The sequence below is a fragment of the Plecotus auritus genome (assembly GCF_963455305.1).
Source record: "Plecotus auritus genome assembly, chromosome: 9".
Classification (NCBI taxonomy): Eukaryota; Metazoa; Chordata; class Mammalia; order Chiroptera; family Vespertilionidae; genus Plecotus; species Plecotus auritus.
Window position 1 is genome coordinate 101,342,784 of NC_137783.1, and position 24,785 is coordinate 101,367,568.

The 24,785-nt window shown below is 37.1% G+C and overlaps 1 protein-coding gene across 26 annotated transcripts in view; it reads left to right on the forward strand.

The window, feature by feature from the left end:
* Positions 1-24,785, forward strand: part of DLG2 (discs large MAGUK scaffold protein 2) — a 2,053,927-nt gene that overhangs the window by 1,321,536 nt on the left and 707,606 nt on the right. For 3 of the 26 annotated variants that reach the window (XM_080687283.1, XM_080687288.1, XM_080687290.1), the window contains exon 1: positions 5,344-5,492. The exons of 22 other annotated variants lie outside the window; for them this stretch is intronic. In XM_080687283.1, coding sequence (XP_080543409.1) covers positions 5,388-5,492 — 105 coding nt within the window. In that variant the 5' untranslated portion in view covers positions 5,344-5,387. Of the gene's footprint in view, positions 1-5,186; positions 5,493-24,785 lie in introns of those variants that run through there. One more of the 26 variants, XM_080687291.1, reaches the window with a different exon arrangement.

The following is a 24,785-nucleotide window of genomic DNA, read 5'->3' on the forward strand; positions in this document are numbered from 1 at the left end:
GCGGGCTTGATCCCCAGTAGGGGGCATGCAGAAGGTAGCCAATGGATTCTCTCTCATCATTGATGTTTCTTTCTCCCTCTCCCTTCTTCTATGAAATCAATAAAAATATATTTTAAAAAGTTTCAATGAGATATAATTAATATTCAATGAACCACAGATATTTAAGATGTACAATGTGATAAGTTTTAAAATATGAAACCATTCATTCAAAATAATGAACATACTTGTCTCCCTCAAAAGTTTCTGCATGCCCCTTTGTAATCAATCCCTCCTAGCAACTCTCTCCCCTACCCTTTTTTCTTCCCCATTCCTAGGTTCTCCTTTCTGTCACTATAGATTATTTTACATTTTCTAGAATATTCTATAAATGGGATCACACAGTGTGTACTCTTTCTGCCTATCTTCATCCAGCACGATTATTTTGAGATTCATCCATGTGTTGTATCAATAGTTCATTCCTTTTTAGAGCTGAAAGTATTCCTCTGTATGAATCTATCACAGTTTTTTGACCTGCTCACCTGTTGATGGTGTTCTAAATTGATATTACAAATAAATCTTGTGTACAAGTCTTTGAATGGACATTTTTGTTCATTTCTCTTGGGTAAACACTAAGGATAAAAATGGCTATATCACATTATAGTTGTTCGTTTCACTCTTTAAGAAATGAATGAACTGTTTTTCAAGAGGTTGTGCCATTTATATTCCCACCAGCAGTGTATGGGAGTTCCCATCTTCCCCATCTTCATTAACTCTTGGTATGGTCAATCTTTTTTTTTCATATTAGGCATTCTAATAGATGTATAGTGGTATCTCGTGATTTTAGTTTTCATTACTCTAATAAATCGTGATGTTAGTCATCCTTTCATTGGTGAAGTGTCTGTTAAAATGTTTTGCTTATTTCTAATGGGATTGTTTGTTTCCTTATTGCTGAATTTTGAGAGTTCTTCATATATATTTTAGAAACAAGTACTTCATTAGATACATGGTTTCAAAGTTTTGCTTTCATTCTATGGCTTTTCATTCTCTTAGTGTTTTTAAAAGAACAGAAATTTTTAACTTTGAGAATGTATAGTTTATTATCCAGTGTCCTGTGTTATTTTATGTCCAGTTTGTTCTTTTGTGGTTGTGCTTTTTTGTTGTATCTAACATCACAAAGATTTCCTCCTATGTATTTCTCCTTTTTTTTTTTCTCTCAGTCTTGTTAGAGGGTTATCAACTCCAATGATAATCTCAAGGAACTAGCTATTCATTTCACTTATTTTTCCTATTTTCTATAACTATAATTATGCTTGCTGCATTGGTTTCTCCAGGAAATCAACTCTATCTTTTCAATTCAGCAAGTTCACTGGGGTCCAGCTGCATTCTCCTTCTGGCAATGTGCCTGGACATTCAAGGTAGAAAATGGGGCAATCATAGGGACTTTCCTTATTTTCTGCCTCTCAGAGTTTACTGCTCTTTGAAATTCATGTATTTTGTTCAGTTTTTTGTTTGTTTCAGATAGGAGTGTCAGTCTAAACCCTGTTACTCCATTTCTACTGGAAGTATAATTGTAAGGAAGTTATATTTAAACCAGTCACCTGTAGAACTCATTCAAAGGCAGACGTGTCTTGGCCTGGCATTACTACTTTTATACATTCTGAGGCTTGTATCTAATTTGGAACATGGTGATATTTTTAGACATGACAGACATATAGCCTAGTGACTGAGTTTTTAATAGAAAAATAGTAGTCATTACATATCAGGCATTGTGCTAAGGAGAAGAAAATATGAACAATGTACTTTGTGGGCAGGACAAATGCATATTGAATGGTATGTTAGACACTGAGCCAAAATGAACTAAGTTAAATATTTGATCAGATGAGATTCATTGTGGACTGCACTTGAATGTGAAGGTAATAGATTTTAGAACTTATAAAGTGATTGGGCATGAGTACAACCATATGTACTTAATAAAAACTATATAATTATTTAACTAAGCAGTGTGACCTAAATGATTAAACCACCTAAAACCTACAAAAGCATATCAAGTGTACCTATTTTAAAAAGAAGGGCTAAATATATGGAATTTTCCACCTCATGAGGTTTATTTTAAGAATAGTTTCACTGAATTTAGGCACATTGATGTTCTACAAATTGGTTAAAACTAAATCTGGTTAGCACTAGGAATAGGCAGTTACATTTTACTCAAGGATAGTCTTGGCCCCTGTATAAATCCGAGTAGCAAGCTTTCTTGTTCTTGTGTTCTTTCCAAACCAACTAGTAATGACCTCTACTTTCCTACTCTGTGCCTATGGCCTATCTTTCTTTCCTCAGGAATGTCCCCTACCTATCTATGCATGTCCAAATTTTACTCACACTTCAAGCTCTAACCAAGTGCAAAATCTTCCATGTGGCTGCCCTAATTTTCCCAATGGGGGTATTTTTTTTATTGTTTTGTGAATAGTCTATACCAGTGGTCGGCAAACTCATTAATCAACAGAGCCAAATACCAACAGTACAACGATTGAAATTTCTTTTGAGAGCCAAATTTTTTAAACTTAAACTTCTTCTAATGTCACTTCTTCAAAATTGACTCGCCCAGGCCGTGGTATTTTGTGGGAGAGCCACACTCAAGGGGCCAAAGAGCCGTGTGTGGCTCACGAGTCGCAGTTTGCTGACCACAGGTCTATACCAACTCTTTTATGGAACTTACCCTTTCTTAACTTGCCTTTTTATTATTGACTAGAGGCCAGTGCACAAAATTCATGCATGGGGGTGAGGGGAGGGGTCCCTCAGCCTGGCCTGCACCCTCTTGCAATCTGGGACCCCTCTGGGGATGTCCAACTGCTGGGTTAGGCCTGATCCCACAGGGATCCCTGCCTGCTTCATCACCCCTAACCACTCGCCTGCCTGCCTGCCTGATCACCCCTAACCACTCGCCTGCCTGCCTGATTGCCTTTAACTGCCTCTGCCTTGGCCCCTGCCACCACAGCTTTATCTGGAAGGACATCGGAATGACGTCCAGAAGGTTGTTTGGCTGTCCGGTCTAATTAGCATATTATGCTTTTATTATTATAGATGCCCAGGTATCATCTCTTCAATTAGACTTTAAATATCTTAAAGACAGAATCAACATTTGATATATCCATTTACCCCTAGTACAATCAAATAGTATAGCACATGGGAGATGCTTGATAGGTTTGTGGGATCAATGAATAAATGAATGCATACATGATTCAAAGGCAATTCATTTTCATCCTCACCCAATGATATGTTTTTTACATTTTTGAATAAGAGAGAGAGAGAGAGAGAGAGAGAGAGAGAGAGAGAGAGAGAGAGAGTAGAAAGAGATAGAGAGATAAGGCCAAGGCTCAAAGGCAATTTTATGTAGAGTTTCTACATGCAGAGACTGGATTCTCTATCCCTTCCCCAAAGGATAAGGAAAGGAGGATCTTTTAGGAGATGCTGCTTAAATGAGACTAATAGGACCTAATGAATAAGAGGTAGAAGAAGATTAAGACATGACAGAAGACCCAGAGGTTGGGGTCTAGAGTACTGATGAACATTTGCTCAAATAATTTTTAAAAAGCATTGGCTAGAATTGTGGAGGATAACTTAGAAAACAACTTTTTATTTTCCTGTTGTACTGAGAAATACAGCACATTTACTAGTGAAGGAATATTTTCTGGAAGTTGTGAACTGGCTGGTTGACAGTGCATGAGAAAGAAGCATGTGGCTGGGGCAGATGGGCAAGTGTAAGGGCAGGAATGAAGGCAGAGGAGGAACTGTGGGTGTGATCTGAACAGAACACCATGAATGAGAAAAAGAAAAGATTCATTGAAGTGATACTGAAAAACAAACTGTCTAATGGCAATAGCCTTCTGGTGTGTACTCATGAAATATTAAGGAAAAACAATTTCCTTATACATTAGCCCAGGTAGAAATTTTGAAATATCAATTCTACTTGCAACTCTTTAGATTCAAAGTTGAAAGTAATTGTGATGAGAGGGAAAATTTGCTGGTATCAGCCTTTGAGACTTTCACACCAAAAGGTCATTAGTAGGAACTAATCCACCATCACCAGGACACAGAGGTAGAAAAACTAGGTAACCCAAATCATGCAGCTCTTCTAAAAATAATACAGCAAAAATTCTTCATTTATGTTATCAAACTGTTTTCTATAGGGCGTACCTTGTTTTATACTCCTTGGATTTTCTAGGTCAATTAAAAAGCACAATTTATTCATTATGCTGTGTATTGCTCTCAGTTTACCCCTTTCCTCTAGAAGTGCTTGAATAAATATCTCCATTGCTGGCTATTTGACTAACCCTGAGAGTGTGGATTCCTTTGGAACTTCCAAGTGCTCTGCATCTTATAAAACTACATTACCCCTACCCCAACAATCCCATAGAAATTGTAGGGGCTAGTGGAACTTCACCTCACTTTGTGGTCTTCTAACTTAGGTGAAGGAACACTCAAAATATGATGCTATATTCTGTTGTTCAGAATCTATTAACTGTTTTTACTAGTTTTTTATTGTTAAAATATCCAAGGCATTTTTTTTAGTTAAAACATTTTAATTATGTTCAGGCCACTCTTCGGCCCCAAGAATATTTCAATGCTCAATTCTCCTGGTATTGTTTGTGTAAATTCTACCTAGCACAAGAAATAAGGTTACTCTTGTCTAATACATAAGATACCAGAAAGGTCTTCTAATTTCTCTTAAGTTTTAAGATAAATAATGGACTGCATTTTATACTCATGAGCCTTCTGGCTAGTCTTTAGAGATACTCCTGCGTAAAAACTTTGTTGTTAATAGTTAATAAAAGCAGCAACACTCTGTAGCTGAAAAATGTATCACATCTAGCACTTAACTAAACTGAGTTGTGAACTCAATGACACTGTAAGAATGCACATATATAACTGTGTTTCTCACACAGCACACAAGCATAGACACCTGCATATGTACCTATATGGTGTGTATGTAACGCACTGCTTTCAATTTTACTACTTTGCACAAGCTACTCAAATGCTACCTCCGTGACCTGCCACCCAAATCTTCTGGTGGAAATATTTTTTTCACATCTCTCTCCTTCCCACTTCTCTCCCCCCACACACTTATGGTATGTGCAGTTTTGCCAGACTCATGTAAAGACAGGGAAATGCTGATGGGATTGCTTTTCACAAGTGTGGGAACACAAATCCTTCCCAATGAAAACATCTGTCTCTGTTCAAGTCATGCCCAGTTAGCCCCCAAAAGAAATGTTCTGATTAACTTTTTTTTTAAGTCTTAAGATAGCAATTTGTGTAGCAGATCTAATTAAGAAGTTTATGTAACAGATCTGCAGGGTTTTTTCCGTCTTCAATCGGGTTCTTTGAGCTCAGTTTGAGTGTTACTAGCTTTCACCATGCAACGGCCAAGTGCTTCCCGGGCTGAAAATTATCAGCTTTTGTGGGATACTATTGCTTCCTTAAAACAATGTGAGCAAGCCATGCAACATGCATTCATTCCGGTAAGAAAATTTTTCTTTTCATTTTCCTAGGGATTTAATTTTTTTTTCTTTTTTTTTTTTTCTTTTATAGCTAGAGATAAATGGCATGTAGTCTATGCATTTAAAGATGTGGTATCTTTTCTGTGGTTCTTGTTTGGGCTGAATATATGTCTGTTGTTGTTTTTCTCTGTATGAAATCTGAATTCTTAATATGGTCTAACATTGATCAGTGAAATAGATTAAAAAGTGGTCAAGCAAATTCATTCCATTGAAGATAGTAGTTTCTAATAGTAACATGTATTTAAAAAAGAGCATAAGACTAATATTTTTCATATTAAAATTTAAAACAGCTTTCAGTGCATATTTCCTGGTTAGTTCCTTCAAAACTATTTAGAAAGACTTAACTATTTTGCAGATAGATTCAAGAAGCCAAAAGTTAGTTCTTACATTTTATTCTCTGCTTATCCAGATAAAATCCACCATAAACCCTCTCTTAAAAATGGTGATTGTTCCTAAGTAGTGCTTTGTAACAATGGCAGATAGAAGTGTATGGATATATAAAGTGAATTAATAAGTCAGTGTTGTTATGTTTTATATTGCAGAAATAAAGTTTGTGCTTATAATTATCCAACTAGAGGAACCAAGCTGGGTACATTTGATAGGTTTAGATGAGGTAAATGGGACTTGGAAGAAGAATATTATTTTTTTTTTCAATTAGATCTATTGTAGAGGATTAAGACAATCTAAGAGGTATAAGAAAGAGAAACTATTAAAAATTAATCTCTGATAAAAAATTATGTGGAATCCCTCAAGAAAAACATTACTTCTGACACAGAAACTGAAGAAATACGTTTCTGACAATAGTTAGAATAAATCTTTAAAGTTGAAGTTATTTTCAAATGACAAGTTAGATGCCATATTTTTTTTCTGTAATTTAGAATCACCTAAATAGTTCAAAGACTGTGCTACATTTAAAGTTCTCATTGAATACTATTTTCTAGTTGGATCTTTGTACATTGATCTTGATTATTAAAGCTATTAAACATAATTTTTGAAAGGACTTTGAATAATTTTGGAAAGCTCTCTAAATCAGATTACATTATATTGATTCTACATTGAACTGTACTCTCATGTGTATAAGTTGCTTCTCCTCTATTTTTCAAACTCTTCTTCCTTTATTTTATCAAGGAGAGTATGATTCATCTTGTGAAACTCAAGTATCTCCTCCTTCACAGAACTTTTCTGCCCAGGCAGAGTTAATTTTCTCTCTTGTCTGTCTCTTGTGTGTACCTTTGATTTATCACTTAACAAACTTATTGCAAATGTTTTCTTCTCTGTCTCTCTAGTTATATAGTAACTTTTTTGAAGTGAAGAAGAAAAGGAAAGTTAGTGAAAGGAACTAACATATATTTGTTTGTTTCTTATTTTCCTATCTTGAATTTATTGAATGTAGGATGCATCTATTCCCAGTGTCTAGCACTGTGCCTGGCACCAAAAAGAATGCTTTGCAAGCATGTGAGGAATGAATGAAATCAACTAATGAGAGTCTTTAACTCCAGTATTTCCAGTTACCACATGGCAGTTTTCATCACTAGCTCTATCTATACTAACCTCATAAAATTATTTCTATTTAGTTCCATCTGGAGAAAACAATAAACCTCTACTGGAGCATTGCATGGGGTGATGGTGGGAGGAGAAATGCGTTAATGCAGAGATTAGACCCTGATGGGAAAAGTAGCCTTGGATTCAATTCCCATAGTCCATGGGCTACTCTTTCATCCATTTAATTGTCTGTTCCCAATTCCCCCTACAGAACACATGCACAAAGACATATTCAAGTTTTATTCACATTTGCTTCATTTTGACTGGTCTAAATCTTTTTCAAAAAATATTAAAAATTTTTCAATCTCTCTAATATTTTCAAATTGCTTCCAAGTCTTTCATTAAAGATATCATGATAATCATAATTTTGTGAAGACTGATTTTAGAAAACATCAATTAAAATATCACTACCAATAGAGGATAATCCTGTTTAAATTGAGCCTCAATTCATTTATTTGTCTGAATCTATAATTTAGATCTCAGAAATGGTCCCCATTTATTCTGTCTGTTATGCACTTTTTAACTCAGTGATATGTATTTACTTCATAGACACACATAGTGACACACACATACACATACATGGATATATGGCATTTTTGCCTAATGATACTCTTGTTTAGGATATCCAAATAAGTCCTAAGAGTACATACTGTTGCCATGCTGTCTTAAGCATAATATGGAAATGACAAATTATATTGACTCAATTGACTGCCTTCTTTAAAATAAACCTAGTTCTCTTTTAAAATACTTGGAAATGAATTATGTGTAGAAAGTATAGAGGCACATTGATGTAGCTAATCTTAGAAAAACTGACCTGAAAACTTGTGTAGGTGCTGTCGATGTATCTCCTATGAGTGTGGATTCCTAACACAACATTAGAATGCAGTTCCCCCTTGATAATCTAGACCATTTCTCCCACACACCATAAGCTACAGATCACAAATGGTTTATCAGCATTGCAGTGCTATGCACTACTGATAAATCTGACTTAAATTCTGAGTTGTGATACAATCCCCATATAGTCTACATGTCAACTTGGTGAGAGGAAACTTAAAGCAGCTCCTATCTGGATAGTGAACTGCCCAAAGTGGTCTATAGAAAGAAGGAAGCCAAAGTATGAAGTACTTCAAAGTTTCAATATTTGATTTCACATAATGTATCATGCCCTATAGTGATGAAGTAGAGATCAAATTTGCATCTCAAGCAGGTTGGTCTACTTGACCACATATTCTGAGTATAAGACAGCAACACAGAATTTCCCATATACTTAGCCTAAGTGCCAACCAACACAAGCTCCTAAATATTTATTGAGTGAAAGAATGTTAAAAAAAAAATAGCTCTCATGAAGTCCTGTAAATTGGGCCCATTGTTGGAGATATAAGAGCATTTTTCTACACAGTATCTTTGACTACCAGGCAAATCAGATGTTTTTTGGTGTTTATTGCATAAGTTGCTATGCTAAGAACAGTTCTATAATTAGTAGTTCTTTTCAAAGAGACTGGGCTGTGTTTCCATTCACTTCAGTCACATTTTAGTGAGTCCCTGATACATCCCAGACATGGTACTAGGCACAGAATAAGGCTCTGAAGGTGCACTTTAATTTCCTTGTGACACCATTTGAAAGAGAGACTGCATTACCCCTTGCCCAATGGTACCCCATTGTCTCTTGCTGTAATGTACAAAGTTGATTTTCCTTATGCTGCTAGTCATCATGTTTGGATTTGGTCTACTGTGAATGTCATGGATCTTGCTAAACATTGGGAGAGATGCAGTGACTAAATCAGGAGAACCCCTGAAGAAGCCTACCTGGAATTCTTCCACAAGGAATGTTCAAATGAACACATAAATCCCTCCAACACCAGATACAGAGTGCTACGTGCCTTGAGTGAATCCGATTGCCTGGGCCCACTGGGGGTTCAAGGTGAAGTTTTATCCTTTAAGACTTAACTCTCAGCCCTTGCACAAGACTTCATCACACCTCATAACTGGATGATTTGCCTTCTCCTTCGTTATTTCAACCCTGATTAACACTTCCTGAAGAAGAGTAAAAGTAGGGAACCTGTCCAGCCAGCATGGTTGACCATCGACCTAGGAACCAGGAGGTCATGGTTCAATTCCTTGTCAGGGCACATGCCTGGGTTGTGGGCTCGATCCCCAGTGTGGGGCCTGCAGGAGGCAGCCAATCAATGATTCTCACTCATCATTTCTATTTCTATCTTTCCCTCTCCCTTCCTCTCGGAAATAAATAAAAATGTTTTTTAAAAAAGAGTAGGGAACATACTTACATACCACTTGAATCTATACATTCTTATTTAACTATCCCAATACCAATAGGAAATGGTCCAAATATTATCATCTTCATGTTAGAGGTTCAGTGGAGTCAGATACCTTGTTTAGGGCCTTCTGGCCCTAATTTCACTTGCCTTCACACCCACCATGGTCCTTTGTCCCTATTTCTCATGTGATATTTCTCTGCTTTGTATTACATGTAAGCATTTAGGAGGGTTCTCTTATTTGCACATGACATTGTACTTTGCCCTTACAGGGAAAATTTATGTACTTTGTCTTCCTAATTTCTGCATCCCACGTATAGTATCTTAAATATCATGTTTTCTGAATAAATATGTATGGGCTGCTTAATACTTAAAATGTAAGAACTTAGGCAGAAATGAGAAAATGAAGAAATAATCCTTCCTGTGTCAAAAAGATCCTTGAAACCTGTCTTCTCAGCAACAGCATCACAGATCCTGCCTCCAGTCCCTAGATGTCGAGTTTTGAACCATTGTAAGCTTAGGTCAGCTCTAAATAGAATTTGTTCAGTGATGAGATTCAGTTCTAGTTCATGGTGTTCCAAGTGTGTTTGTCCTTTCTGCATTCTAAATATTACTTGACTCATCATCCTCAATCATGTTGGATTCATTTCTCTATTTCATTCCTCTTGGCCTCCCTTTGCATTTCTGTCTAGTAATACCCCAGTTTTCAGTCAATTTCCTTCCGAAGAATATGAACTAGGCTATTAATGGAATTTCTATTAGTAAAGGAATAAAGATGACACAATCTATAGAGATGTTCAACCTAATGGGGGAAAAATAACTACACCAGAAGTGACCTGGATAATTGCAACAGCCTGGAACTGCATGAACATTTGCAGATTTCTGGTAAAATGGAATGAAATTGTCACTTTTGTTTTTGAACAAAAGGCAAGAGCTTGTTATCGTTTTATCTTCCTCTCTTATGCAGTTTGCATTTTCTTTGACTGCTGGTCTTGTGATTCCTGTGCAAAGGCATCTGGAGTCCATGGAAAATTAACGCCAGGTGCAGGATGCCTTCTCTTCATTCCAGTATTGCTCATTGTAAAATGTTTGTGTTGACTCATCAAAATGGGGTATTAGCACAGATATATGTTACCGTACAACAGAGTAAAGCCCATTCTCTGTCACTCCCATTTTTTTCTCACCCATTCCAGAAATTGCAAAAGTAGGGCCCAAAACATTTTTATTACAGAATAGAAAAATAGACAGTTGTTCAGAGTTAATAATAGCAGTCTTCCTTCATGTAGCAAAACAAAATCAAAACACACACACACATCAAACTCTCAAAATCTTTAATGAGCTAATACTAGATATGCTGTATCTTTTTAAGCTTTATTTTGATGTTTCCATTGAGCAGGAAGATGCCTAAGGACAATGGAGTTTCTAATTTTTATCTTGTGTAGAGATAAAAGAAACACACAACACTGTACAAATGTTCTTACTGTTGCTGCTGCGGCTGAGATAACCACTACTGCTACCTGCCTTCCTGATACGAATCTATCTTGTTACAATCTTCACACACTGTCAACTAGATTCTTTGTCATTGCAACTTTGCCAGGTAGCATGGCAAGTTTTAATATCCTTATGTTATTTATAAAAAATGAATTGAATGCAAAGAGTGGAAGTGGCTGGGATCAGAAGTGATTAAGTAGTAAAGTATAATCTAGAAAGATTAGAATCTCAATCTAGTGCACTTTTGCTCTGACTCAGTTTTGATTACTTGAAAAGTATAGATCTGAATCCTTGCTCTACCACTTGCCATCTTGGGCAAATTGCTGAACTTCTCAGTTCCATCCTCTGTAACATTATATATTATACAATTCTTTCTAGGGTTGTTTGCAGTTTTAAAAAGCTACCAGTCAGAGAAAAATAGGTATCACATGATCTCACTCATATGTGGAACCTGATGAACAAAATAAACTGATGAACAAAATAGATCCAGAGACATAGAAGCATGGAACAGATTGTCGAACCTCAGAAGACAGGTTGGGGAGGGTGTGTGGGTGGGAGGAAATCAACCAAAGAACTTGTATGCATATATGCATAACCCATGGACACAGACAATAGGGTGGGGAAGGCCTGGGATAGGGGTGGGGCATGCTAGAAGAGATCAATGATGAGGAGAGGAGAGTTAGAAAGGGGACATATTTAATACTTTTAAGAATAAAGATTTTTTAAAAAAAAAGCTACTGTGAATTAGACTCTTAGAACAATGGCTAACTAAAGAAAGTGCCCATTAAGGGCTGCAAAAATTTTCCTAATTTTTAATATTCTAAATATATCCCTTTATTGCATAGTGTTTTTTTTCTTTATTGATAGGGTATTACATATGTGTCCTTATCCCCTCATTACCCCCCCACTCCAAACCTGTTCATGCCCTCACCTCCCTGGTGTCTGTGTCCATTGGTTATGCTTATATGCATGCATACAGGTCCTTTGGTTGATCTCTCCCCCTTACCCCACCCTCCCCTACCTTCCCTCTGAGGTTTGAGCATCTGATTGATGCTTCTCTGTCTCTGGATCTGTTTTTGTTCATCAGTTTATATTGTTCATTATAATCCACAAATGAGTGAGATCATGTGATATTTATCTTTCTTTGACTGACTTATTTCGCTTAGCATAATGCTCTCCAGCTCCATCCATGTAGTTGCAAATGGTAGGAGTTCCTTCCTTTTTATAGCAGCATAGTATTTCATTGTGTAGATGTACCACAGTTTTTTAATCCACTAATCTGCTTATGGGCACTTGCATAGTGTTTTTATATATGACCTTATTTGCTTATCAAAGAAGCACATGAGGTTGATTAAATAAAAATTTATAATCTCCATTTATACATGAATAGGAAGTTTCAGAGAGGTTACATTAAATGGCTAGGATCATCATATACCTGAGGAGATATGTCTTAAAGCCAATCAGGTGACCCAGATCCTAACCTCTTTCTATTACTATTTTCATTATATTTAAAATTAGGTTAGTATTAGAGTTAGGAATCATTCAGTCCTTATTGATTGTTGTATATAACCTTAGAAATAATAAAGAGTTAAGTGATCTAACCAAATTCTATTAAGGGACCAGCCAACCCTAGAAGCCTCATCTGCTGCTCATCCTATAACATAAAAGCATAACATACAAATGTTTTTGTTGAGTGAAGACAATGAAGGGTTCTGAGATGTAAGGTTGCAAACATTATAATCATCTCCTTTCCAGATGGTTTAGGAAATCCTTTATAAACAAGTAAAGGTTCCAGTGTCGGAGTTTGCAATTCCAATTGACAAAGTGTCTGAGAGAATAGAGTTGAGTCAACCTGGGACCATCATTTTGTTCACCAACTTGTGAAGAGTTCCCATGCACCAGGAAACAACCCCCTTCTGCCTTCTTTCTCTTCCTTTCATTCTTCTCTTACTATTTTCCTCTCTCTCCTCTAGCCCACAGCAACAGATAATACTCCTCCCTCCTTACTCTGAAACACACAGTTGCAGCATTATCTGGGGCCCAGTTGTAGGTAAATTGGCAAGCAGGACCCTTGCTTTGTGGAATAACTGAGGGTAAGAAAGCCATTGGAAAACTGAGAAACCAAGAAACATACATACTGCCACTCTGGGAAGCTAGAACTGCTGTGGAGCTAGGAACTAGCTGGCAGAAATCTGTAAGCTCTTGGCTGTAGAACAAAGAGTGCATTGCCTCGTCAGTGACAACATACAAACACATCTGCAGAATGTATTCCTTGGCACCAGCAAATGCTAGTAGTATTTGCCTAATCTCTAATTTTCTGGTTCCCATTCACTCCTCCTTTTTTATTTTTTCTTTCTCCATTTTTTTCTCATTGAAAATAATTCCAAATAGAACATTAATTTTGAAGCAAAATGGGTAGAATAGATATAAACGTTATCAGAATTTAAAATAGGGGAAATTGAACTAAAATGTTGTTTACTCTGTTCCTTCTGCAACCTTGCCAACGTGCTATCTTTTCAAGGCAGGTCTTGAAACATCTTCCAGACCCAACATTGCTGTGAGCACATTCTAGATTACTAATAGTTAAAAAGTAAACTAAACTGACACCTCTTCTTGTTCTCCCTTCCTCACATTTCCTCTCATACAAAGGAACCATTCTAGATATGAAATGTTTAAAAATACTTTCCATGCCTTGGCCTGTTATGTTTTAAGCTTAGAGTGTATGATTTGGTATTGAATTATGGTTGGTAGAGGGAAAAACTGAAAGCTGTTAGATGTTAGAAATTTCTTTCTAGAGAATTTAGAGCTTAGAAATTTCTTTCTGGAGATAAGACTTATGGAACACAGAGAAAGCAAGATAGAAGAAAGAGCTTAATGATAATTCTCTGCTTCACCTCACATCTTTTTGACTCCTTAATAAAGAAGATAATTTTTGCCACTAATCACATGGTGTTGAGTCCATAAAATTAACTGATTCATAAACAAAACAAAATATAGGCTCTAAACATAGAACAAGTGGCTCACACATGGATTTTTAGGTGCCTTTTTTCAGACATATAGAACCTCATCCTTTAGCCAATTAATAAGAAGCCACTTTATATGCCATTGTGTTGTTTTTTTTTTCTAATTTTACTTTTGTCTAGTGTATTCAGGCCTTTCTTAACATCATGTCTTCTAATTTTCTGTATCTGAATGATAAAAGCAGAGATCACTGCTTTTCAGAAGGAAGAATTGTATAGTGTCCCTGCTTTCTTTCTAGTAATTCCCAGCAGGGAAAATTTTATGAGTGAAACCAGATCTTGGATGAGACACAGATCCTTAGAGGTCATCCATCTCACTCTATTACTGAATTTGCTGGAGATTTCCTGATTTCAAGTGCAGCCATCTTTATGTCAGGGACACAATTTCTCAAATGGATTGTGGTTACTTCCAGGGAGATGGACTGCCTGAATTTTAATAGCCATGCAGTAACTACTTGAGATGTCAGGTTGACTCCATTATAAAAAACCGAAATATTATTTTTATATTAAAAATAAGTGGTTATGGAATAAAATATAAAAACCACATAAATTATTAGGATAAAACATGAAACTTCAAGTAAATGTTTAGTTTGGGATGAGTCTTTTGTGATACATCTTCACATTCATCTGAAATGTTTGAAAAATGCTTAGGATAACATTTTGCTTCTTTTCATGATCATTGAGTCCTTAGATTTCCATCAAATCATGTATTTCCTCCCTTCTCTTCAACTTCTGAAATGTACAGTGGGAGAGTAGGTTAGTGCAGGGAACCAATTGCAGCTACCTCCCTTGCTTCAAAAAGGATGGTGATACAAGAAAAATACGGATTTGTCGTTTAAAAGATTGAGCCTTTCCTCCCCTAGTTATTAGTCTAGTGACCTTGGGCACTTTGTGTTACAGGTTCATGCCTCATTTTACTTATCTGTATAATGGGCATAATTATAGCATGTAATTCATAGGCTTGTAATGAGGATTAGAAACAAGGGAGCATAAAGGACCAGCATACAGTAGGCATGGAGGAGATTTCTGCTTACAACTTTTCTTCATTTACATGATATGGTTTAGAAGTACATGATCTGCAGTGCTCCAGCTGCCAACACATCAACAAAACCAGGCAGTATGTTACAAGAGCGAGTCACCAAAGGGGCAATGTGAAATTACCCCTTTCCTACCCATTTGACTACCCTATTGAATCATATTTTCTCATGCATCCTATTTCTTGTTGCTGTGGCTTTCATTCCATAAATTTAAAAACCCAATAGCAAATATTTTTTAATATATTGTATGCCCAACACAGTTAGGAGTATGGATGGGAGAGGCTGGTGAGGAAATGATGTAAAATGAGGAGTCTACCCTCAAAACAATCACATTTTCAGTAAGAAGATACAAATATCATACATGAACCACTTAGTCATCAACATGTGTAAGAACAGAAGGAAATGCTCATTAAGAATGTCAAGGCGTGGTGCTTTCACATAACAAATGTCCTTTAAATTTATAATCCATTGTAAACTGAAGTAGGATAAAGAGTAATGCTTTAAAATTGGAAGGATAGGATAGATAGATTGAGACTTGCAGTGAGGATAAAGGAAACTTTTATGGAGTGTTTGGGACTTGAGGTTGTCATTGAAGTATGGATAGAATTTGGTTAGATAGATAGGAGAGAGAACCATGATTGATTCAAGATATGGGAGAAGGAAGAAATGTAAACAGTGACTTTATGGTAGACATATAAGATGTATGCTGGGAGTAGTGACAGCTCTGGCCTGATGGAAGAAAAGGGGAAGAGGGCAGGAAACTAAATAGCAATCATTAATTGATCACTCACTGTGTGCAAAGCCCTGGTCCATGTGCTACAGATAAATAGGTCCCACCTTAGTCTGATGAACCAGGCTATTGACATCTTGCTCAGAATTCTGGTACCTATGTCTGGAAAATACAACTGTACTTCTAAGATAATAGCTCTTACCAAATTGCTTAGCAAAAAGGAACAGATGGTAACCACATGGATCTTTTAGGAATAGCACCACATGGTGTGAAATCAGTGAGTTAAGTAGGTGTGGTTATTGTGGCATGGGGCACATTGACTAAATCACATCTGAGATGTGAGCTAATGACTCCATTTTTTGTGTACTCTTCAGAGAGTACTTGCACAATTAAAGCAGTTTAGTTAGTAAAAGCTCCATGTGAATAATGGGATTTATGGCATCATGTGGAATAATGGAGAAACACAAAGAATTTAGAATAGGCAGATCTGGAATTGAGTCCCAGCTCTGCCTCTTTCTAGCTGAAATCCACTGAATCCCTCTGAACCTATGTTTACTTATCTATAGACAAGGTCTCTCTGGGGTTCTGTGAGGAGAAAACAAGAAAACACAGGTTAAAAGCTTACCATATCTTTTGCACACTGTGGGTGCTTGTTCACTCAATGCTAGTTCTCTCTCTCTTTTTTAATGTTTTTATTTTTGTTTTTTTCAGGGAGACAGGGAGAGAGAGATAGAAACATCAATGATGAGAGAAAATCATTGATTGGCTGCGTCCTGCATGCCCCCTAAAAGGGATCGAGCCTGCAACCAGGGCATGTGCCCTGATAGGGAATCCAACTGTGACCTCCTGGTTCATGGGTCAATGCTCAACCACTGAACAACACTGGCTAGGCAATGCTAGTTCTCTTTCTTCTCACTGAGAATTAAATGTTCTAGTGTGTATGGACACCATTTATAAATTGTAAAGCATGTTATTGGTGGTCACTCTAATGTAATTATCAATTTGAGGTTCAATGATTATCTGCAATTAGGTGAGTCTTTATTTCAGCCTTTTATATTAAGTGCAAAGAGGTATGTGGAGAGGGTACAGGATAGAGGTCTGAAAAGTCTTTATAAACTAACAGTTCAAGCAATTTTTATCTCTTGTTTCAAGTGGGATTGATTCTAGAGAAAACATATAAGGTAAAGAAAGCTATTTGGTTCTGGGTCTCCAGTTTCTGTACCTCATTCTTCAAACCACTCTATCTTTTCTGCACTGGGGATAAATAGGTGCCCAACTCAGACTCACTGAGGTCCTCAAGATATCATCCATTTTCTGAAAAATATTACACTACCTTGTATTTTAAGGAGTCTCAGCAAATGTGTTTACACTTGAATCCGAAAGGAAGAAATACTAGTGGCAGGTTTTCAAAGATCAGTGAGATAATTTGTGTTGACTAGAGCAGACTTCTGGGTACTTATAAAATCTTAATGGAGAGCAGAAGCAACTGCTTTGCAGTTGTTAAAAGTTACCTTTGGAATCAGAATGATAGGTTTGACACCTGACCTTGCTATTACCACCTGGGTAACCTTGAGCAAGATACTTAACATCTGTGTGCTTCAGTTTTCTGTAAAGTGAGGATAATATTATATTTATTATTAAGTGAGTTCAGGTAAGCAGAGTTGAGCCAAACATGAATCTACCATTCTCTCTTCATTTTTTCTGAGCTAACCTGGTGGTAAGCTACGTAGGTAATCATCCTTGCATTTTGTTAGGGAGAGGGACCAAGGTCCTAGCTTCCTCCAAAATTGCTCCCTTGGGACACCTTGCCATAACCATTAGCCTGCAGTTAAGCCTTGGCTAGCCAAGCCTCAGACACTCTCACTGTTCATACACCCATTCATCTGTTATTGCCTTAGTGTCCTCATCTGTGACATGGGTGCCCTATGTCACTGCAGGGTAAGGGCAAACCAGGTGAAAGGCCAGAACCCCTTGGCAATGACTCAGAGCTACACAAGATTGAACTACAACTACCTGGTTGGTCTTGGGGAGACAACATGAAAAGAAAAAAATCCAGGAAAGCAAAATATGGCCACGGCAATAAATAAAATAGCCTTACCTTTATAGAGTATCTCTCACTTCACATGTACTATTTTTTTTTTAGCCAATTTCTTGGGAAATAGGTTAACTGGAAAATAGCATTGTCCCATTTTTTTCAAGTGGTGGTTTGCAAGAGATTAAGGGACCTAGAAATCCTCTGAGAATTGGGGAATTGAATCTGAGTCAGTATGGTGAGAAATTTCTCTTCAGACTGTAAAAAAAAACCTAACAACTTTTAGGGCATAAAATAACTTTATTTTCAGGGGATCAGGAAGATGTGTGTGGTTACCAGCATGGGACCTGGGGCTAGAAAGACAGGGATTTGAGACATGGTTGTGGTACCTGTGACCTTAGGCAAGTGACTAAGCCACTTTGACCCTCCCCCCCCCCTTTATTTTTTCTCCTTAAAAAGAAAGGGAAACAATATTTTTCTTAGAACATTTTGAGAATTAAATGCATTGAGGCATCTTCATCATCCAATAAATAATAATCATCCAATAAATGCTTAATATTTCATTATTAGTTGTTATTTTCCTGTCTTCAGTTTTGATATTAAATAACTGTGAGATTTGGGCCATGCCACTTTCTTCCTGCCTTTCCATTTTATATTTGTAAAATAAAAAGGTAGAACTCAATGATCATTAAGGTATCAGCTTCAGAGTTTTATGATTCTAGAATCTATTTTTCTTCTCTCATTCAACCATCAATATGTCTTTAATCAGTTATTTTCTAAAAATGTTCTTTGGAGCTTACTAAAAAACATGCTGATTCAGTCAGCCTGGGTGCACCTGTGCCGTTAGCCTTTCCTGGTTCATGCCTCCTGCAAGCCTGCTCACATGGTATATTGGGGCCCAGTGATTGAGCCAGAGTGAGAAGGGAAGGGTTTCGGCACTAGCCTGGATCAAGGTGGATAGATCTAATTTGAGCTAGTTTCCGAGTTGCTGGTGAGCAGTAAAAATTAAAATCAAAAGAGTTCTGGTAAAGTATGATTCCATTGTGAGAGGCTATAGCATGACTATCAATAACATGGGCTCTGAGTAAGATTGTTTGAGTTTGAAGACGATTTCTTTATCACATGTATGACTGTGTAAAGTTTCTGAACCTCTGTTTCCTCACCTGTAAGTTGAGAATAACAGTACCTGTCTCATTGATTATATGTGGATTAAATAAGTTAATTGCTGTAAATAAGTGCTATATAAGTGCTTGCCCTTATTGTTATCTATACCAGTGTTAATATACCAGGAGATTTCGCTGTGGCTGGGTCATGAGATTCTAGGTAGTGATGATTCTCAACCAGGCAATTGTAGGTTCCAGGTAAATCCTTCAAGGAGGAGTAGGACTCTGCCAACACCTCTGGATATGAGGCTCCAGCAAGAAGGAGAGGGAAGAAAGGTTTTCAGTCCCAATATAGAACTGGAGTGCAATTCAGGAAATCCAGAATGAAGTTCCCCTCCCAACCACATCACTTTTTTTTCCACAGCGGATCAACGTGATGGGATGTTAGGGAGAAAATTTAATAGAAAATAAAGTTATTCTTAGTTCAATCCTTAGCATACCACTTAGTATTTGATGTTAAATATATCATTTCAGATCTAATTGAGGATATGGGTAGTAACCCCAAAGTTATATTTTCCTAGTTAGGATCAGGGCATCACCCTTGATAGCAGCCTGCTTATATAAAGTCAAGTATAGGTCCTGTGGCACTTCCTGCCCACTGAGGAGCCTGTCTTTTAAAGCTGAGAAATTCCTGCTCAATTCCTAGCCCCATCAGTGTTACTGGTATTATTGTTCAGTCCTTGCTGTATCTAAGCCATTTGACTATGTGGCCTTCTCTCCTTTTCCATTTTGCTTCTTAAAAGCTTAGGCATTGGCTTGGGTTTAGCTTGTTGATGTTTCTGCTACCTAGCTTACTACTTCTCAGACCTAACCTTTCCAGAGTGTCTCCTTGGACTGACTGGCTTCTGTCAATACCTTATCCCTATCAATACCTTGCTAGAAGAGACTTTGTCACTGTAGCTGGCTTGGTGACTACTTGACCATTTATGTCAGAGGCATATCCCAGATCTAGCACTTAACAAATATTAAGAAGAAACCACATCAGTCAAAATCAATAAACTCCTTTGAAAATTTGCATGAATTATGGCAATCTTTATTAGTTACATTCTCATGGTAGCAAGCAAGGGAAGTTTACTTTTTTCTTAGTGTAAGCAAAGTTATTGATGTAATATAAAAATATTTGGCTATCTCATAGATCCCAAGGACAGGAAGGTGGTAGAATTCATGAATAACTTGATTTCATAATTTAAATTGTATTAGTAACCTCTCTGCTTGCTTCCTGCTTCTCTATGATTACCTTTATTCTTCCCTCTTGCTATAAACTGCTTTCTCCCATTGGAAAAGAATGTTAAGTATAAGACAAACCATTTACATATTACAGTTTGGGTCACCCAAGACAGATTCATATTCTTAAGGCTTAAGTCTAAGACTATCTAGATTTACATATAGTCAAGCCTTGAAATTTCTGGTTAAAAGAATTTTTTTTCATATTTTTTACAAATTTTTTTTCCAGTTAATGGAAATAAGCACATAGAAGGGGGATGCTGGAATTTGCTAAGTTAGCAATTTGATTTAGGGGTTCAATTAAAGAGGATGTCTAAAATGGAGAGTGAAGGTATAGGGATGGTAGATCAAAGTGAAGTGTGGAGATAAAGCTTAGAAGAAACCATCAAAGTAACTAGGGAATTGGTGTTAAGACTCAGAAGCTAAACTAAATCAAACTAGTTATAAACTCACATGATTTCAAAAGTGAGACAAGAAATAACAGTCAGGCTGAGCCATGGGAAGATCTGAAATTACCAACTGGTGAGAAGAGCACACTTCTGGGCTGTACTTGGAATTCTACTGTACTCTGTGTTATCACCACTTGATTTTTATTCTCTGTGGATATGTGGCATTGACTACCTAAAAGATTCCAGGAAGTTTCTTTAAAAATGGTGTGGGAAGGATTGTGAGGGTCCTGGAGTAGAGCAATGGGGGATCTTCAGAGAGCCTGGTTTAGCAGCACAGTGGGATGGTGTGTTATTCATAACAGCCCACCAAGGCATCTCCTTGCCACTCACACCAGAGAGCTGCCAATGTCACATGCCAGTGATATATGTTTGTGTTCACACAATTCACATAAAAGTGTATGGTCATGCACTTTTAGTGACTTTCATAGATGTAGTCTTAATTGTGGCTTCTGGAATTTGTTATCACTGAGAAGCAAAGAGCTTTCTACATAACATGGATTGTGCTTCAAGATTCACAGCATCCATATCCTGAGTTATGCAATAATTATTATTTTAGGAAAGCTGGATAGTTACGTAATAGTGACTGGTTAATGAAGTAAGATAGTCAATATTGGAAAAGTAGTCATATTCATATTGTTGGTAACTAAAAATTTCTGGTTTTTCTTAGAAATGTTCTCCAAAGCTTACAAAGTGGTATTGTATCCCGTTATACCCTCATCTAAACTTTATAGATACATTTAGTCAATAATTCCTAAGTATTTACTGAGTTCCTTCTGTGTATCCAGGTACTGTGAAGATTTATAGGGAAATATACAGTATTTGTTATTTTCTAAATACAGAGTCTGATTGGAAATACCAAATTTACACAGGAAGTGGAAAATAGAAGCATAGACATACAAAAGTGATGAATGGCACTGTGTGGGAAATGGGCTTGTGTATAAATGTATTCCCAGACCATATTAATGCAATATATAAGAAGAAAAAATAAGATGGGTTGAAAGCCCCAATTCAAATCAGTATGAACATATTTACTGATCATACTATTGCTGGTGGATATGGACTTCTTGCGGTGTCATGAGGAAAAGCATTTCTAGGGACCCACAAGAGAGGATAAGATCTGGTGGCAAGATTTATTCAGGAAGCAAAATTATAGAGGTTCGCCAATGTCCCATCGCTGTCCAATTCACCATGGAAAATCAGGGCCAGAAATACAGTCAATGTCCAAAGATCCTGTGCCCTATTAAAACTTAGTTCAGTCCAGCATTTGGTGAGCTTAACTTGTGTTCCCAGCTATAGTCTGTTGCTTTGCTGCCGTACCCAGGCTGGAGCCTGCCTGTGGGACCCACTGGCCAGTGGCCATGTGGCTGCTAAGGCCACATGACTAAAGAGAAAGAATGCATAGAATGCATGAATGCACAGCATGAGTGCAGGTGAGAGGGGGTGGGGAGAGAGAGAGAGAAAAAGGGGGAGAGAGAGAGAGAGAGAGAGAGAGAGAGAGAGAGAAGGAGATTGATTGTTCACCTTAAATTATGTTTTCTCAGGCCTGGCAAGAACCAGAATCTTTTTCAAAATAATCAGTCAGCTTCCTAAATTTTCCCGGGTTTGCATTGGTGTCTACCCCCTAGTCAATTATCTTTTTCTGAGGTTAGACTGCCAGGCCTCTATGGCAGGTACCACCCCCTGCACCATTTTTACTTTATTGTGCAAGTTCTTATCTCCCCCTCTTCTCCAAACCCCACATACACAATCTGGTACCTGAAGGGGAAGGAGAGGTTTAATCCCCCTGGAGGGACAATGCTGTGATTCCTTGGGGTATGAAGCTGTAGCTTCCTGGTAAAGCAAACAGGCTCCTGTCCCATATGCTTTGCTTCCTTTCCCTCATTAATATCTAGCTAACTACAGGTAAAATATAAGTATTAGGCGTGATACTCGGAAAGTTTTCAGTAAAGTAAAGGAGATAAGGCATCATCACTTTCTGGAGTCCTGAGAACCAATTAGAAACCATTAGAGAGATGTCCTCAAAAGTAAAAACAAACAATAGTAACAACAATAAAAGCCATGAAGGCATTACCAGATTGCTTTCAACATCTAATATGTAAGACCCTGAGGCATCATCTACCTTCATGGTGGCCTTTGCTTTGCCTCGATCTTGTATGGTGCTAGAGATCTCCAATCAATGCAAGATTAGATGCTAGGATCAAGGAGCAGCTTAGTAAGAAAATAATGGATTTGAAGTTACAAAGCCAGTGTTAAATATCAGCTTTCATTTTCCCTGATCCTCACTTTTCTCATCTGTAGCATTGACATAGTGATAATAATGCCTCATCAATATGTTTTTGTGGAAATTAAATAAGAATATACATGTATATCCTTATATGTATAGTGGTAAGTAATATGTATTTAATAAATGGCAATTCACATGGTCTAATCCAGCTGTGGGCAAACTACGGCCCGCGGGCCGGATCCGGCCTGTTCGGCTGTTCTATCCGGCCTGCGGAGCCGAAAGAGCAGAGGGTTCTCTTGCTCTCCCCTCCGCTCCTTTACTTTGAATTTATATTAGTTCACACAAACACTCCATCCATGCTTGTGTTCCGGCCCTCCGGTCCAGTTTAAGAACCCATTGTGGCCCTGGAGTCAAAAAGTTTGCCCACCCCTGGTAATCCATTCTCTTCAGAGAAGTTATAGCCACTAACACAGCATTGAGATTTCCCTCTGGGGTATAAACAGTTCACAAACCATACAGTGATATATCCTCACAGTAGTCCATCTTTAGGGATACTTTTAATAATAATATTTAACATTGATTCTGAAATTTAAGTTTATAAACACATTCAAATATATCACCTCATTTAGTCTTCAAACAACCTTTTTCAGAAAGTGATTATTTCTATTTCCATTCTACAGAGAAGAAAAATGAGGCAAAAGCGGTTAAGGGTCTTGCCCCCAGGTCACCCTACAAGGAAGTTGCTGAGTCCTCAAATATTAGGAAGTTGATAAAACAAACTTGAACCCAGGTCTTCTCATTCTAAACCTCTTGTTCTTCTCCCACACCACATGCCTCTTCACAAGCACTGTTTTTGTGTGGAGTCCCCTGGAAACTATCTTTCTCCAAAGCCCCCATTTACTCACAAGGTACTTGCTATTAGGACTTTTACAAACCAGGAACATCTAGTTGACCCGCTATGTGGATATGTAGACCAGGGGCATGTTCTCAATGTCCAGTGTTTTTAGTTAAAACACAGTATTTTATTTTGTAAAATCTGCTGGATTGCCACTTATCATCCGGTTAAGATCCCATAGGCACAGATTGACATTAAAAACCTGTTACCTCTGTTAACTCCAGAGGGCACTTTGCCAAAACCACAGTGTCCTATAGAACAGCTCTCGATTAATCATGAGGAGAGTATTTCCTCTATCTAAATGAAATCTGCAATTTGGTAAGGAGATTAAAGATCCTTCAGGGATGAAGGGAAAGTTGCTGTGGAAATTCTAGAAACTAGAAAATAAAGATAGGTCTACTCAATATTCATGAAGTCAGATTGGTTGATGCAAATACAGATTGCAATCTCTTATTTTTTAATGACTTGGCTTGTAGCTGTCCTATATCATATTTTACACAGATTCCTACTCAACTTTAAGGCAAATGACTGCAGTTTGTACAATTTAAAAAATAGTTTAGCATATTCAATAAGATTTTCTGCCACTTTGACTAAGTGTTCATTTTCTCTCCAGAGATTTTTAAGATATATGATCAGAAATGTATAAATAACAAAAAAAAAATAAATGATGACAGCATGTATAATAGATAAACATATATATCACTAAGTGAACCCTTATATTTTGCACTGAATACAACATACTCTCAAAAGGCAGTTTAAGGGGAAGGGTTGTAAATATTGATTTAAGTTTAATTTTGCTTCTTAGAGTGGAAAATCAAATTTACTTAGCACAGCCACTTTAAAAAGAAATGTTACCAACTTTAGCTCTCACCCAATGTTTTAGAAATCCTTGCCTCTTAAGTATCACAAATCCTCATCTTTTAAACTGCTGGATAAAATTTAAGAGAAAATGAGTATAAGTTCTATGAATGCTTACTTCATTTCATTATGTTGTAAGTGTAGCAAACACATATTTGGAGGGTGTTGGGAACTTTGAGCCATTTCATTTTTTTTCTCCTAACACCTGACACAGTGCCTATAAGGGTCCTCAAGAAATACTGTTAAGCTCTTTGTTTAAAAAGTTAACAGATTCTTAGAATAGACTACTTACTACTTACAATATTTTCTACTTCTC